The 17,434-nt window shown below is 46.2% G+C and overlaps 1 protein-coding gene and 3 pseudogenes across 4 annotated transcripts; all 4 read right to left on the bottom strand.

Annotated features, from left to right (window-relative positions):
* Positions 1-201: 201 nt before the first annotated feature.
* LOC306938066 (stress-70 protein, mitochondrial-like) lies at positions 202-4,726 on the bottom strand (annotated as a pseudogene). Its single transcript has 5 exons — positions 3,637-4,726; positions 1,575-1,970; positions 1,354-1,409; positions 1,016-1,172; positions 202-207 (listed from the first exon to the last, which is right to left on the bottom strand). The product of its transcript is annotated as a stress-70 protein, mitochondrial-like (transcript).
* Positions 4,727-5,023: 297 nt separating this feature from the next.
* Positions 5,024-11,151, bottom strand: LOC306938065 (stress-70 protein, mitochondrial-like; annotated as a pseudogene). Its single transcript has 4 exons — positions 10,187-11,151; positions 9,418-9,488; positions 8,027-8,373; positions 5,024-5,374 (listed from the first exon to the last, which is right to left on the bottom strand). The product of its transcript is annotated as a stress-70 protein, mitochondrial-like (transcript).
* Positions 5,563-6,260, bottom strand: LOC306938636 (uncharacterized protein; the record flags this gene model as incomplete). Its single annotated transcript, XM_079522898.1, has 2 exons — positions 5,955-6,260; positions 5,563-5,714 (listed from the first exon to the last, which is right to left on the bottom strand). The coding sequence occupies exons 1-2, from the start codon at positions 6,220-6,222 to the stop codon at positions 5,563-5,565; spliced, it is 420 nt and encodes a 139-aa protein (XP_079379024.1). The 5' UTR covers positions 6,223-6,260.
* A 295-nt stretch (positions 11,152-11,446) lies between the features above and the next one.
* LOC306938064 (stress-70 protein, mitochondrial-like) lies at positions 11,447-17,336 on the bottom strand (annotated as a pseudogene). The gene is made up of 3 exons: positions 16,247-17,336; positions 14,323-14,580; positions 11,447-11,904 (listed from the first exon to the last, which is right to left on the bottom strand). The product of its transcript is annotated as a stress-70 protein, mitochondrial-like (transcript).
* Between the last annotated feature and the right edge of the window lie 98 nt (positions 17,337-17,434).

Here is a 17,434-nt window from a genome sequence, read left to right as displayed (position 1 = left end):
ACTATTGATTAGTCAGTATAGAGCCATTTAACACATTATAATAAAGAACAAATTAAAAAATATATAATTTACCCTACCTTTAACCAATCAGGTCAAATTATTTTTGCAAAAGAGACAGGATAACCATGAACAATTTTATTTAGGCTCAGAACATCTTACAAAAAACAAAACAAACACAGTGGTCGCCGTCTCTTGACGTCTTCAGCTCTGCAGAGTGAACACAAAGACATAGATCAAATGGAATAAGAAACTGTGGAAGTTGATGAAAGCAGTACAGTTATGCAACATGTAGAGTTTTGACTATTAGCTTCACAATGGTGGATTTCAAAAGAGGTGCACGCAGATCCAAAAAAAGACTGAGAAAGGAGAGTGGAGTTCCGCACACTGTTTTAAAAGCTCCCAAAGTAATTTATAGAGCAGACAAAGAAATACAACGTTTCGGCCTAACCTGCCTTTGTCAGGTATACTGAAACAGCGCATCATATTTTTTAAGAACACCAGAAAATTACTTACTAGGGGCTGAACACCCAGTTGCTGTTCCTGGTGGACACCATGTTGGCTGATGGTTAAAAAAAAAACTTTTAGGTCTGTTATTATTGTCACGTGCCATATAACAAAGCTTTTGTGAGAACGCCAGAAAATTACTTACTAGGCGTAAAACACCCATTTTGCCTTTTATCTTGTAGACACAAGACAGCACTTTGGCCTGTTTGCCCTCCATGATGGCCACGCAGGAGTTGGTGGTGCCCAGGTCGATCCCAATGGCCGCGTGTGTGTGTGTGTGTGTCACGTGGTTGGAGTTGAGCTCCAATGTTGAATAAATATGAATTTTAGTAATCAACTTACGCAAATTCAAGTCCACTTGTATGTTGCGTACAACATAACGGAGGGCATATGAGCCCATGCTCCTGGCCGCTGTGAAGGCTGAAGCAATGATTGGGTCCATTTCAAACTGTGAGGCATTCAAGCCGGGAAAGTCAAAGTTTTCCTATAAATAATTATAAAAATCCTTGACCTCCTCCATCTTGGCCTCGATGTCGTGGGCGACGCCCTCGGCCATGTTGACCGCCTTTGTGCGCTCCTTCTTCGTCCTGTCGGTCTCGGCGTGCCTCTCGGCGCTCCGGATCATGTTCTCGATGTCGTTTCGGCCTAACCTGCCTTTGTCAGGTATACTGAAACAGTGCATCAAAGTGTTGGCATATAGGGCAACGTCAAGTGTTGTCGCTCACGTCAGTTTGTGAGTGGAGAAACCTGGGGTATACCACTTTAGTGGTACTACAGGTTATCACACCCCAAATCTTAATAAGAAATGCTACAACTACTATTTTGTAAGAACACCAGAAAATTACTTACTAGGGGCTGTTCCTGGTGGACACCACGGGCTGGGGGTGCTGGGGCCACCATGTTGGCTAGCCTCACAACAAGTGGGTTGATGGTCTGGGGAAGTGTTAAAAAAAAGCTTAAAATGTTGTGAACTTTTAGGTCTGTTATTATTGTCACGTGCCATATAACAAAGCTTTTGTGAGAACGCCAGAAAATTACTTACTAGGCGTAAAACACCCATTTTGCAGCACCTTGGCCTGTTTGTCTAAGGTGATTGCGATCTGAGGCACGCCGTGCGGGGCGGGGGGGATCCCCACCAGGGTGAACTGACCCAACAACTTGTTGTCTGCCACCATCTCTCGCTCTCCCTGGAACACCTTGATGTCCACCTGGGACTGTCCGTCCGCGGCCGTGGAGAATATCTGGCTGTGCTTGGTGGGAATGGTGGTGTTCCTGTTGATGAGTCTGGTGAAGATCCCGCCATTGGTCGCGATGCCCAGCGACAGCGGCGTTACGTCGAGTAGCAGAACGTCTGTGACATTGCCGGCCAGGACGCCGCCCTGGATGCGACTGCCTCGTCTGGGTTGACCGACTTGCTGGGAGCACGGCCAAACAGCTCCTGGACCATCTGAATAGAATAGAATACACTACACGGTTAGAATGAACAAATATTTGAAGAATTTCATTAATTTATAATTCTTTAGAAACAAGTTGAATATTTGTGCCAGGGACCCCCCAGAAGTGAACATTATTGATTCAATATTCAACATAGTTTGTGAAAGAAAAGTTAAACTACAGCCTTAATTTCAGTGCAGTGCTGTGAGCTTGTACAACGGCTATTTTTTTCTAAGTTTTCTGAAAATCATATGACATATGTCCCAAAAGACAGATGCTTTCCTGGTTTTAATGGGTTAAAGTAGTATGCTGGACTCAAACATTCCAGACCTTCAACGGTAAATACTATAGTTCTCTAGAAGAGCAGAGGAAAGGTTTCTAGAAGAGGAAAAGAGAATTTAACACAATGGGGGATCCCATTTGGTGGTAAAAAACAAACAAAAAAGGATTTTCGACTTCTAGGATATATCCGGTCAATGTAACCGGTGTATGCTAGTATTTCACTTGGTATTTTTACAGTTAAAACCCAGAGTTGGTTAAAACACTAGTGTTAGGGCGGAATACAATTACCTTCTGCTGCCACCTAGTGGATTAACATGATATGATTTATCACATCCTCTGTTCTTAGACTTTTGTCAATCCAAAGTGAGTTATTCTCATGTTGATTAGGTGATTTTCCCATCATTGTCAATGGCGTTTACAAAACAAACATTGAACCTGTGTATAGGAGGGGCCCTCAAAAACCTGGAGATTTGTTACTGAACTATTGATTAGTCAGTATAGAGCCATAATTTATAGAACAGACAAAGAAATACAACGTTTCGGCCTAACCTGCCTTTGTCAGGTATACTGAAACAGCGCATCATATTTTTTAAGAACACCAGAAAATTACTTACTAGGGGCTGAACAACCAGTTGCTGTTCCTGGTGGACACCATGTTGGCTATTATTGTCACGTGCCATATAACAAAGCTTTTGTGAGAACGCCAGAAAATTACTTACTAGGTGTAAAACACCCATTTTGCCTTTTATCTTGTAGACACAATAGACAGCACTTTGGCCTGTTTGCCCTCCATGATGGCCACGCAGGAGTTGGTGGTGCCCAGGTCGATCCAAATGGCCGTGCCTTTGGGGGCCCCGGACGCATAGGTCCTCCTGGAGAGGGCTCTGAGTGCATCATCCAGTTGGAAGCCATTCCTGTGTGGCTTCCTGATGAACGAAGACATGGTTCGTGAAAAAAAACAATTTAATAATAATTAGATTGTCTCTGCTTCTCATTTTCTGTTCATTTGTCATTACACTTACTTGGAGTAAAGACCTAACTTGAGCAGCAGTAGCCTACTATCTTTAGTTAACAAAAACAGCCTTTTTAAAGGCTTCCAAAACAATACATTGCATTTCATTTCTGTCAATTATCAGACATATATTTTATTTTAATTTGATTTGATTTTACTTTTCTTTTCTATCATTTTAGTTGGGGTCAGTTTAGTTCCAGTGTAATAGGGTAAGAAAACATGGACTGGAGTGTTGTGTTATTTGTTCAGAAGGAAGTGGGGACATGAGGTGTCCAGCAGATTCTCTGCAAAAAAAAACAGTGCAGAGGTGTACAACAATTTCCTTAAGTTAGTTGAAGAATTTAGGGAATTGGATGGGATGCCTGTAAAGGTTGATTTCAAAGGTTGTGGTACAGTTCAAAAACAATGCATGTGGAAACCTATTTACATCACTGAATAAGGTTACTGATGATGTTTGTCTCGTTATGACACAACAAGGATTATTTATCAGCTTTACTACACAATGACTGAATGCCAATACACTACTTGCCTGTAATCAACTTGCGCATATTCAAGTCCACCTGTATATTGTTCAAAATATAGTGCAGGTTGATGTCGGTCTGCAGCGAAGAGGACAGCTCACACTTGGCCTTCTCAGCGGCCTCTCGGACCCTCTGCAGGGCCATGGCGTCTTTGGTCAGATCCACGCCGCACTCTCTCTTGAATTCCTTGACAATGTGTTGCAAGATGTGCTGGTCAAAGTTCTCCGTTGGTGGATTTAACCTCAAACACACCCTTCTGCATTTCCAGGATGGACACGTCAAACGTACCGCCGCCCAGGTCATAAACGGCGACAATCTTGTCCATGGTCTTGTCCAGTCCATGGGCCAGAGCGGCGGCTGTTGGCTCGTTGATTACACGGAGGACGTTGAGACCGGCGATCTGACCGGCGTCCTTCGTGGCCTGTCTCTGGGAGTCGTTGAAGTAGGCCGGCACAGTGACCACCGCGTCCTTCACGCTGTGACCCAGGTAGCTTTCGGCAGTCTCCTTCATCTTCCCCAGGATGAAGGCGCCGGCCTGGCTCGGGGAGTACATTTTCCCTTGAACCTCCACCCAGGCGTCGCCGTTCGATGCTCGCACAACCTTGTAGGGAACGTTCTTCGAGTCCTTCTGGATATCCGGGTCGTCGAAGTGCCGCCCTATGAGCCTCTTGGTGGCGTACAGCGTGTTAGCGGGGTTGGTCACAGCCTGCCGCTTGGCGGCCACTCCCACCAGACACTCCCCGTCGGACGTGAAGGCGACGACGGAGGGGGTGGTCCGCGCTCCTTCCGCGTTCTCCAGCACCTTGGCCTGTTTGCCCTCCATGACGGCCACGCAGGAGTTGGTGGTGCCCAGGTCGATCCCAATGACCGTGCCTTTGGGGGCCCCGGACGCATAGGTCCTCCTGGAGAGGGCTCTGAGTGCATCGTCCAGTTGGAAGCCATTCCTGTGTGGCTTCCTGATGAACGAAGACATGGTCCGTGTGCAGTTCCATGAAGGAAGAAGAGCCTTGTGGACGTTTCTAGTGATGGTCAGCATGGTGTCTGTATGAATAAAAGCAGTGAATATATGAAAGCGATATATCAGCTATACTGTACTGTACTGTAATACAATTTTGAGGTATTTGTACTTTACTTGAGTGTTTCCAATTTCCAGTACTTTTACTTCTACTCCACTACACTGCAGAGGCAAATATTGTACTTTTCTCCACTACATCTAACGTTAGTTACTTTTTAGACATATACATTTCGGCTATTTTCAAAATATATCTACCTAGGGTCCTGGTCTGAAGGCTGTGGCCAGAATTGGGTCCATTTCGAACGCAGAGGTGTTGGGTCCCTCCAGCTTGGCGCGCTCGTCTGCAGGGACATGATCCTTGAACTCCTCCATCTTGGCCTCGACGTCGTGGGCGACGCCCTCGGCCATGTTGACCGCCTCTGTGCGCTCCTTCTTCGTCCTGTAGGCCCTGGCGTGCCTCTCGGAACTCCGGATCATGTTCTCGATGTCGTCCTTGCTGAGACCTCCGGAGGACTGGATGAGGATCTGCTGCTCACGGCCGGTGCCCTGGTCCCTGGCCGAGACATGGACGATGCCGCTGGCATCGATGTCTAAGGTGATTGCGATCTGAGGCACGCCGCGCGGGGCGGGGGGGATCCCCACCAGGGTGAACTGACCCAACAGCTTGTTGTCTGCCGCCATCTCTAGCTCTCCCTGGAACACCTTGATGTCCACCTGGGTTTAAACAACAGATTTCTATTAAATCCTTCACATTTTGTTCAGTCCGTTGTTTTTGTTGATAGGGCAAAGATTGACTATACCTGGTTTACAGTAAAGGCAGCACTGTTCCCTAAGGTAAGTAGGATCTGAGCTGTGTCAGACGGATTACTGCTGGACTGAAGAAGTGACAGCAACATGTTCAGATGCTGTGATTCCAGGCTCCCGGGTGATTTTGAGATGATGTCACCTATAGAACAAAATCATATATTTATTCTACATGATGACGAATGTGAACAATGTCGTTGAAATTTCGTTTGAAATGTAACTATTCTACATACTGTGAAATAGAAATTTCAATCAATCAAAACAAAACACGTGTTATTGAGTATGGATTCAATTCAGCCCCTAGCTGTGAGAGACCAACTTTGAAAACCTGACACTTTAACGTCATCTTGCTAGAGTAGAGATATTATTAAGCTAAACGTACTAGATGAAACGTCCTCGGGACTGTCACCCCCACGGGGACGAACAATCTCCAGACCCGACACTTTGGCCAACAGGCTCCCGGGTTGTAAGGTTACTTCGCCGGGTTGGCTACTTTTGACAGCGCGACTTTCATTGGCAGCGTTCTTCTTGTTCCTGAAGTTCTCTCCACTGATCAGTTTATAGATCCCATAGGAGGCTCCAGCCCCGGCTACGATCCCAAGCAGCGTCTTCATATTTCCCAGCTTGGGAGTGACACCGCCATCACCCATGCTGCTGTGTGATCTCTGGTACCCAGCTGATGCTAGCTAGTAACCCGCTTAAACCAGCATGGTGTCTATGCATAAAAGCAGTGAATATATGAAAGCGATATATCAGCTATATATATGGGTCAATTACTTACTAGGCGTAAAACACCCATTTTGCAGCACCTTGGCCTGTTTGCCCTCCATGACGGCCACACAGGAGTTGGTGGTGCCCAGGTCGATCCCAATGACCGTGCCTTTGGGGGCCCCGGACGCATAGGTCCTCCTGGAGAGGGAGTGCATCGTCCAGTTGGAAGCCATTCCTGTGTGGCTTCCTGATGAACGAAGACATGGTTCGTGTGCAGTTCCATGAAGGAAGAAGAGCCTTGTGGACGTTTCTAGCGATGGTCAGCATGGTGTCTGTATGCATAAAAGCAGTGAATATATGAAAGCGATATATCAGCTATATATATGGGTCATCACAGGCATGGTGTCACCATGACTCAGCCATAACAACATAAGGAGTTCCCAATGCAGCTATATACATTTCGGCTGTTTTCAAAATATATCTACCCAGGGTCCTGGGTACCCTGGGCACGCGCGTGTGTGTGTGTGTGTGCACGTGGTTGGAGTTGAGCTCCAATGTTGAGCCCCACGCGTCTCATATTTGCCAACAACAATGAAAGGAGAAATTAGGTCAAATGCCCGCAACAGGATTCAATTTGATAAACTTACGTCAGGATCCAAGTTGTGGCAGATCCTGATCTGGTTAAATGGTGCCATGCCTGAGTGATGGAAATAGAAAACATAACACCATCGTGATTAGCCGGAATGAGCTGATGGATTTATGATAAGAGTGCCACTCACTTCACATGGGTGTGATTTGTTTTATCCTCAATTCTGTGGTACACACAGACAGAAAGCTGGCTATAGGAGGGCCCTCACCACTTTTACTAATGATGTTTGTCTCTTTATAACACAACAAGGATTATTAGACATTTATCAGCTTTACTACACTATGACTGAATGCCAATACACTACAGGCAGATTATAAATATGAATTTTAGTAATCAATTTAGGCAAATTCAAGTCCACTTGTATGTTGCGTACAACATAACGGAGGGCATATGAGCCCATGCTCCTGGCCGCTGTGAAGGCTGAAGCAATGATTGGGTCCATTTCAAACTGTGAGGCATTCAAGCCGGGAAAGTCAAAGTTTTCCTATAAATAATTATAAAAATCCTTGAACTCCTCCATCTTGGCCTCGATGTCGTGGGCGACGCCCTCGGCCATGTTGACCGCCTTTGTGCGCTCCTTCTTCGTCCTGTCGGTCTCGGCGTGCCTCTCGGCGCTCCGGATCATGTTCTCGATGTCGTTTCGGCCTAACCTGCCTTTGTCAGGTATACTGAAACAGTGCATCAAAGTGTTGGCATATAGGGCAACGTCAAGTGTTGTCGCTCACGTCAGTTTGTGAGTGGAGAAACCTGGGGTATACCACTTTAGTGGTACTACAGGTTATCACACCCCAAATCTTAATAAGAAATGCTACAACTACTATTTTGTAAGAACACCAGAAAATTACTTACTAGGGGCTGTTCCTGGTGGACACCACGGGCTGGGGGTGCTGGGGCCACCATGTTGGCTAGCCTCACAACAAGTGGGTTGATGGTCTGGGGAAGTGTTAAAAAAAAGCTTAAAATGTTGTGAACTTTTAGGTCTGTTATTATTGTCACGTGCCATATAACAAAGCTTTTGTGAGAACGCCAGAAAATTACTTAAAAAAACACCCATTTTGCAGCACCTTGGCCTGTTTGTCTAAGGTGATTGCGATCTGAGGCACGCCGTGCGGGGCGGGGGGGATCCCCACCAGGGTGAACTGACCCAACAACTTGTTGTCTGCCACCATCTCTCGCTCTCCCTGGAACACCTTGATGTCCACCTGGGACTGTCCGTCCGCGGCCGTGGAGAATATCTGGCTGTGCTTGGTGGGAATGGTGGTGTTCCTGTTGATGAGTCTGGTGAAGATCCCGCCATTGGTCGCGATGCCCAGCGACAGCGGCGTTACGTCGAGTAGCAGAACGTCTGTGACATTGCCGGCCAGGACGCCGCCCTGGATGCGACTGCCTCGTCTGGGTTGACCGACTTGCTGGGAGCACGGCCAAACAGCTCCTGGACCATCTGAATAGAATAGAATACACTACACGGTTAGAATGAACAAATATTTGAAGAATTTCATTAATTTATAATTCTTTAGAAACAAGTTGAATATTTGTGCCAGGGACCCCCCAGAAGTGAACATTATTGATTCAATATTCAACATAGTTTGTGAAAGAAAAGTTAAACTACAGCCTTAATTTCAGTGCAGTGCTGTGAGCTTGTACAACGGCTATTTTTTTCTAAGTTTTCTGAAAATCACATGTCATATGTCCCAAAAGACAGATGCTTTCCTGGTTTTAATGGGTTAAAGTAGTATGCTGGACTCAAACATTCCAGACCTTCAACGGTAAATACTATAGTTCTCTAGAAGAGCAGAGGAAAGGTTTCTAGAAGAGGAAAAGAGAATTTAACACAATGGGGGATCCCATTTGGTGGTAAAAACCAAACAAAAAAGGATTGTAACCGGTGTATGCTAGTATTTCACTTGGTATTTTTACAGTTAAAACCCAGAGTTGGTTAAAACACTAGTGTTAGGGCGGAATACAATTACCTTCTGCTGCCACCTAGTGGATTAACATGATATGATTTATCACATCCTCTGTTCTTAGACTTTTGTCAATCCAAAGTGAGTTATTCTCATGTTGATTAGGTGATTTTCCCATCATTGTCAATGGCGTTTACAAAACAAACATTGAACCTGTGTATAGGAGGGGCCCTCAAAAACCTGGAGATTTGTTACTGAACTATTGATTAGTCAGTATAGAGCCATAATTTATAGAACAGACAAAGAAATACAACGTTTCGGCCTAACCTGCCTTTGTCAGGTATACTGAAACAGCGCATCATATTTTTTAAGAACACCAGAAAATTACTTACTAGGGGCTGAACAACCAGTTGCTGTTCCTGGTGGACACCATGTTGGCTGATGGTTAAAAAAAAAACTTTTAGGTCTGTTATTATTGTCACGTGCCATATAACAAAGCTTTTGTGAGAACGCCAGAAAATTACTTACTAGGCGTAAAACACCCATTTTGCCTTTTATCTTGTAGACACAATAGACAGCACTTTGGCCTGTTTGCCCTCCATGATGGCCACGCAGGAGTTGGTGGTGCCCAGGTCGATCCAAATGGCCGTGCCTTTGGGGGCCCCGGACGCATAGGTCCTCCTGGAGAGGGCTCTGAGTGCATCATCCAGTTGGAAGCCATTCCTGTGTGGCTTCCTGATGAACGAAGACATGGTTCGTGAAAAAAAACAATTTAATAATAATTAGATTGTCTCTGCTTCTCATTTTCTGTTCATTTGTCATTACACTTACTTGGAGTAAAGACCTAACTTGAGCAGCAGTAGCCTACTATCTTTAGTTAACAAAAACAGCCTTTTTAAAGGCTTCCAAAACAATACATTGCATTTCATTTCTGTCAATTATCAGACATATATTTTATTTTAATTTGATTTGATTTTACTTTTCTTTTCTATCATTTTAGTTAGGGTCAGTTTAGTTCCAGTGTAATAGGGTAAGAAAACATGGACTGGAGTGTTGTGTTATTTGTTCAGAAGGAAGTGGGGACATGAGGTGTCCAGCAGATTCTCTGCAAAAAAAAACAGTGCAGAGGTGTACAACAATTTCCTTAAGTTAGTTGAAGAATTTAGGGAATTGGATGGGATGCCTGTAAAGGTTGATTTCAAAGGTTGTGGTACAGTTCAAAAACAATGCATGTGGAAACCTATTTACATCACTGAATATGGTTACTGATGATGTTTGTCTCGTTATGACACAACAAGGATTATTTATCAGCTTTACTACACAATGACTGAATGCCAATACACTACTTGCCTGTAATCAACTTGCGCATATTCAAGTCCACCTGTATATTGTTCAAAATATAGTGCAGGTTGATGTCGGTCTGCAGCGAAGAGGACAGCTCACACTTGGCCTTCTCAGCGGCCTCTCGGACCCTCTGCAGGGCCATGGCGTCTTTGGTCAGATCCACGCCGCACTCTCTCTTGAATTCCTTGACAATGTGTTGCAAGATGTGCTGGTCAAAGTCCTCCGTTGGTGGATTTAACCTCAAACACACCCTTCTGCATTTCCAGGATGGACACGTCAAACGTACCGCCGCCCAGGTCATAAACGGCGACAATCTTGTCCATGGTCTTGTCCAGTCCATGGGCCAGAGCGGCGGCTGTTGGCTCGTTGATTACACGGAGGACGTTGAGACCGGCGATCTGACCGGCGTCCTTCGTGGCCTGTCTCTGGGAGTCGTTGAAGTAGGCCGGCACAGTGACCACCGCGTCCTTCACGCTGTGACCCAGGTAGCTTTCGGCAGTCTCCTTCATCTTCCCCAGGATGAAGGCGCCGGCCTGGCTCGGGGAGTACATTTTCCCTTGAACCTCCACCCAGGCGTCGCCGTTCGATGCTCGCACAACCTTGTAGGGAACGTTCTTCGAGTCCTTCTGGATATCCGGGTCGTCGAAGTGCCGCCCTATGAGCCTCTTGGTGGCGTACAGCGTGTTAGCGGGGTTGGTCACAGCCTGCCGCTTGGCGGCCACTCCCACCAGACACTCCCCGTCGGACGTGAAGGCGACGACGGAGGGGGTGGTCCGCGCTCCTTCCGCGTTCTCCAGCACCTTGGCCTGTTTGCCCTCCATGACGGCCACGCAGGAGTTGGTGGTGCCCAGGTCGATCCCAATGACCGTGCCTTTGGGGGCCCCGGACGCATAGGTCCTCCTGGAGAGGGCTCTGAGTGCATCGTCCAGTTGGAAGCCATTCCTGTGTGGCTTCCTGATGAACGAAGACATGGTCCGTGTGCAGTTCCATGAAGGAAGAAGAGCCTTGTGGACGTTTCTAGTGATGGTCAGCATGGTGTCTGTATGAATAAAAGCAGTGAATATATGAAAGCGATATATCAGCTATACTGTACTGTACTGTAATACAATTTTGAGGTATTTGTACTTTACTTGAGTGTTTCCAATTTCCAGTACTTTTACTTCTACTCCACTACACTGCAGAGGCAAGTGTACACATCAGTGTACACATCTAACGTTAGTTACTTTTTAGACATATACATTTCGGCTATTTTCAAAATATATCTACCTAGGGTCCTGGTCTGAAGGCTGTGGCCAGAATTGGGTCCATTTCGAACGCAGAGGTGTTGGGTCCCTCCAGCTTGGCGCGCTCGTCTGCAGGGACATGATCCTTGAACTCCTCCATCTTGGCCTCGACGTCGTGGGCGACGCCCTCGGCCATGTTGACCGCCTCTGTGCGCTCCTTCTTCGTCCTGTAGGCCCTGGCGTGCCTCTCGGAACTCCGGATCATGTTCTCGATGTCGTCCTTGCTGAGACCTCCGGAGGACTGGATGAGGATCTGCTGCTCACGGCCGGTGCCCTGGTCCCTGGCCGAGACATGGACGATGCCGCTGGCATCGATGTCTAAGGTGATTGCGATCTGAGGCACGCCGCGCGGGGCGGGGGGATCCCCACCAGGGTGAACTGACCCAACAGCTTGTTGTCTGCCGCCATCTCTCGCTCTCCCTGGAACACCTTGATGTCCACCTGGGTTTAAACAACAGATTTCTATTAAATCCTTCACATTTTGTTCAGTCCGTTGTTTTTGTTGATAGGGCAAAGATTGACTATACCTGGTTTACAGTAAAGGCAGCACTGTTCCCTAAGGTAAGTAGGATCTGAGCTGTGTCAGACGGATTACTGCTGGACTGAAGAAGTGACAGCAACATGTTCAGATGCTGTGATTCCAGGCTCCCGGGTGATTTTGAGATGATGTCACCTATAGAACAAAATCATATATTTATTCTACATAATGACGAATGTGAACAATGTCGTTGAAATTTCGTTTGAAATGTAACTATTCTACATACTGTGAAATAGAAATTTCAATCAATCAAAACAAAACACGTGTTATTGTATTGAGTATAGATTCAATTCAGCCCCTAGCTGTGAGACCAACTTTGAAAACCTGACACTTTAACGTCATCTTGCTAGAGTAGAGATATAGAACGCTGCTGTGTGATCTCTGGTACCCAGCTGATGCTAGCTAGTAACTAGCTAGCGGGATCAACAAAATTAAACCTGTTGTTTAAACCTGTTGTTTAAACCAGCATGGTGTCTATGCATAAAAGCAGTGAATATATGAAAGCGATATATCAGCTATATATATGGGTCAATTACTTACTAGGCGTAAAACACCCATTTTGCAGCACCTTGGCCTGTTTGCCCTCCATGACGGCCACACAGGAGTTGGTGGTGCCCAGGTCGATCCCAATGACCGTGCCTTTGGGGGCCCCGGACGCATAGGTCCTCCTGGAGAGGGAGTGCATCGTCCAGTTGGAAGCCATTCCTGTGTGGCTTCCTGATGAACGAAGACATGGTTCGTGTGCAGTTCCATGAAGGAAGAAGAGCCTTGTGGACGTTTCTAGCGATGGTCAGCATGGTGTCTGTATGCATAAAAGCAGTGAATATATGAAAGCGATATATCAGCTATATATATGGGTCATCACAGGCATGGTGTCACCATGACTCAGCCATAACAACATAAGGAGTTCCCAATGCAGCTATATACATTTCGGCTGTTTTCAAAATATATCTACCCAGGGTCCTGGGTACCCTGGGCACGCGCGTGTGTGTGTGTGTGTGCACGTGGTTGGAGTTGAGCTCCAATGTTGAGCCCCACGCGTCTCATATTTGCCAACAACAATGAAAGGAGAAATTAGGTCAAATGCCCGCAACAGGATTCAATTTGATAAACTTACGTCAGGATCCAAGTTGTGGCAGATCCTGATCTGGTTAAATGGTGCCATGCCTGAGTGATGGAAATAGAAAACATAACACCATCGTGATTAGCCGGAATGAGCTGATGGATTTATGATAAGAGTGCCACTCACTTCACATGGGTGTGATTTGTTTTATCCTCAATTCTGTGGTACACACAGACAGAAAGCTGGCTATAGGAGGGCCCTCACCACTTTTACTAATGATGTTTGTCTCTTTATAACACAACAAGGATTATTAGACATTTATCAGCTTTACTACACTATGACTGAATGCCAATACACTACAGGCAGATTATAAATATGAATTTTAGTAATCAATTTAGGCAAATTCAAGTCCACTTGTATGTTGCGTACAACATAACGGAGGGCATATGAGCCCATGCTCCTGGCCGCTGTGAAGGCTGAAGCAATGATTGGGTCCATTTCAAACTGTGAGGCATTCAAGCCGGGAAAGTCAAAGTTTTCCTATAAATAATTATAAAAATCCTTGAACTCCTCCATCTTGGCCTCGATGTCGTGGGCGACGCCCTCGGCCATGTTGACCGCCTTTGTGCGCTCCTTCTTCGTCCTGTCGGTCTCGGCGTGCCTCTCGGCGCTCCGGATCATGTTCTCGATGTCGTTTCGGCCTAACCTGCCTTTGTCAGGTATACTGAAACAGTGCATCAAAGTGTTGGCATATAGGGCAACGTCAAGTGTTGTCGCTCACGTCAGTTTGTGAGTGGAGAAACCTGGGGTATACCACTTTAGTGGTACTACAGGTTATCACACCCCAAATCTTAATAAGAAATGCTACAACTACTATTTTGTAAGAACACCAGAAAATTACTTACTAGGGGCTGTTCCTGGTGGACACCACGGGCTGGGGGTGCTGGGGCCACCATGTTGGCTAGCCTCACAACAAGTGGGTTGATGGTCTGGGGAAGTGTTAAAAAAAAGCTTAAAATGTTGTGAACTTTTAGGTCTGTTATTATTGTCACGTGCCATATAACAAAGCTTTTGTGAGAACGCCAGAAAATTACTTAAAAAAACACCCATTTTGCAGCACCTTGGCCTGTTTGTCTAAGGTGATTGCGATCTGAGGCACGCCGTGCGGGGCGGGGGGGATCCCCACCAGGGTGAACTGACCCAACAACTTGTTGTCTGCCACCATCTCTCGCTCTCCCTGGAACACCTTGATGTCCACCTGGGACTGTCCGTCCGCGGCCGTGGAGAATATCTGGCTGTGCTTGGTGGGAATGGTGGTGTTCCTGTTGATGAGTCTGGTGAAGATCCCGCCATTGGTCGCGATGCCCAGCGACAGCGGCGTTACGTCGAGTAGCAGAACGTCTGTGACATTGCCGGCCAGGACGCCGCCCTGGATGCGACTGCCTCGTCTGGGTTGACCGACTTGCTGGGAGCACGGCCAAACAGCTCCTGGACCATCTGAATAGAATAGAATACACTACACGGTTAGAATGAACAAATATTTGAAGAATTTCATTAATTTATAATTCTTTAGAAACAAGTTGAATATTTGTGCCAGGGACCCCCCAGAAGTGAACATTATTGATTCAATATTCAACATAGTTTGTGAAAGAAAAGTTAAACTACAGCCTTAATTTCAGTGCAGTGCTGTGAGCTTGTACAACGGCTATTTTTTTCTAAGTTTTCTGAAAATCATATGTCATATGTCCCAAAAGACAGATGCTTTCCTGGTTTTAATGGGTTAAAGTAGTATGCTGGACTCAAACATTCCAGACCTTCAACGGTAAATACTATAGTTCTCTAGAAGAGCAGAGGAAAGGTTTCTAGAAGAGGAAAAGAGAATTTAACACAATGGGGGATCCCATTTGGTGGTAAAAAACAAACAAAAAAGGATTTTCGACTTCTAGGATATATCCGGTCAATGTAACCGGTGTATGCTAGTATTTCACTTGGTATTTTTACAGTTAAAACCCAGAGTTGGTTAAAACACTAGTGTTAGGGCGGAATACAATTACCTTCTGCTGCCACCTAGTGGATTAACATGATATGATTTATCACATCCTCTGTTCTTAGACTTTTGTCAATCCAAAGTGAGTTATTCTCATGTTGATTAGGTGATTTTCCCATCATTGTCAATGGCGTTTACAAAACAAACATTGAACCTGTGTATAGGAGGGGCCCTCAAAAACCTGGAGATTTGTTACTGAACTATTGATTAGTCAGTATAGAGCCATAATTTATAGAACAGACAAAGAAATACAACGTTTCGGCCTAACCTGCCTTTGTCAGGTATACTGAAACAGCGCATCATATTTTTTAAGAACACCAGAAAATTACTTACTAGGGGCTGAACAACCAGTTGCTGTTCCTGGTGGACACCATGTTGGCTATTATTGTCACGTGCCATATAACAAAGCTTTTGTGAGAACGCCAGAAAATTACTTACTAGGTGTAAAACACCCATTTTGCCTTTTATCTTGTAGACACAATAGACAGCACTTTGGCCTGTTTGCCCTCCATGATGGCCACGCAGGAGTTGGTGGTGCCCAGGTCGATCCAAATGGCCGTGCCTTTGGGGGCCCCGGACGCATAGGTCCTCCTGGAGAGGGCTCTGAGTGCATCATCCAGTTGGAAGCCATTCCTGTGTGGCTTCCTGATGAACGAAGACATGGTTCGTGAAAAAAAACAATTTAATAATAATTAGATTGTCTCTGCTTCTCATTTTCTGTTCATTTGTCATTACACTTACTTGGAGTAAAGACCTAACTTGAGCAGCAGTAGCCTACTATCTTTAGTTAACAAAAACAGCCTTTTTAAAGGCTTCCAAAACAATACATTGCATTTCATTTCTGTCAATTATCAGACATATATTTTATTTTAATTTGATTTGATTTTACTTTTCTTTTCTATCATTTTAGTTAGGGTCAGTTTAGTTCCAGTGTAATAGGGTAAGAAAACATGGACTGGAGTGTTGTGTTATTTGTTCAGAAGGAAGTGGGGACATGAGGTGTCCAGCAGATTCTCTGCAAAAAAAAACAGTGCAGAGGTGTACAACAATTTCCTTAAGTTAGTTGAAGAATTTAGGGAATTGGATGGGATGCCTGTAAAGGTTGATTTCAAAGGTTGTGGTACAGTTCAAAAACAATGCATGTGGAAACCTATTTACATCACTGAATATGGTTACTGATGATGTTTGTCTCGTTATGACACAACAAGGATTATTTATCAGCTTTACTACACAATGACTGAATGCCAATACACTACTTGCCTGTAATCAACTTGCGCATATTCAAGTCCACCTGTATATTGTTCAAAATATAGTGCAGGTTGATGTCGGTCTGCAGCGAAGAGGACAGCTCACACTTGGCCTTCTCAGCGGCCTCTCGGACCCTCTGCAGGGCCATGGCGTCTTTGGTCAGATCCACGCCGCACTCTCTCTTGAATTCCTTGACAATGTGTTGCAAGATGTGCTGGTCAAAGTCCTCCGTTGGTGGATTTAACCTCAAACACACCCTTCTGCATTTCCAGGATGGACACGTCAAACGTACCGCCGCCCAGGTCATAAACGGCGACAATCTTGTCCATGGTCTTGTCCAGTCCATGGGCCAGAGCGGCGGCTGTTGGCTCGTTGATTACACGGAGGACGTTGAGACCGGCGATCTGACCGGCGTCCTTCGTGGCCTGTCTCTGGGAGTCGTTGAAGTAGGCCGGCACAGTGACCACCGCGTCCTTCACGCTGTGACCCAGGTAGCTTTCGGCAGTCTCCTTCATCTTCCCCAGGATGAAGGCGCCGGCCTGGCTCGGGGAGTACATTTTCCCTTGAACCTCCACCCAGGCGTCGCCGTTCGATGCTCGCACAACCTTGTAGGGAACGTTCTTCGAGTCCTTCTGGATATCCGGGTCGTCGAAGTGCCGCCCTATGAGCCTCTTGGTGGCGTACAGCGTGTTAGCGGGGTTGGTCACAGCCTGCCGCTTGGCGGCCACTCCCACCAGACACTCCCCGTCGGACGTGAAGGCGACGACGGAGGGGGTGGTCCGCGCTCCTTCCGCGTTCTCCAGCACCTTGGCCTGTTTGCCCTCCATGACGGCCACGCAGGAGTTGGTGGTGCCCAGGTCGATCCCAATGACCGTGCCTTTGGGGGCCCCGGACGCATAGGTCCTCCTGGAGAGGGCTCTGAGTGCATCGTCCAGTTGGAAGCCATTCCTGTGTGGCTTCCTGATGAACGAAGACATGGTCCGTGTGCAGTTCCATGAAGGAAGAAGAGCCTTGTGGACGTTTCTAGTGATGGTCAGCATGGTGTCTGTATGAATAAAAGCAGTGAATATATGAA

The sequence above is a fragment of the Electrona antarctica genome (assembly GCF_951216825.1).
Source record: "Electrona antarctica genome assembly, chromosome: 15".
Classification (NCBI taxonomy): domain Eukaryota; kingdom Metazoa; phylum Chordata; class Actinopteri; order Myctophiformes; family Myctophidae; genus Electrona; species Electrona antarctica.
The sequence above is the reverse complement of the archived record's forward strand: the minus strand, read 5'-3'. Positions and strand labels throughout refer to the sequence as shown.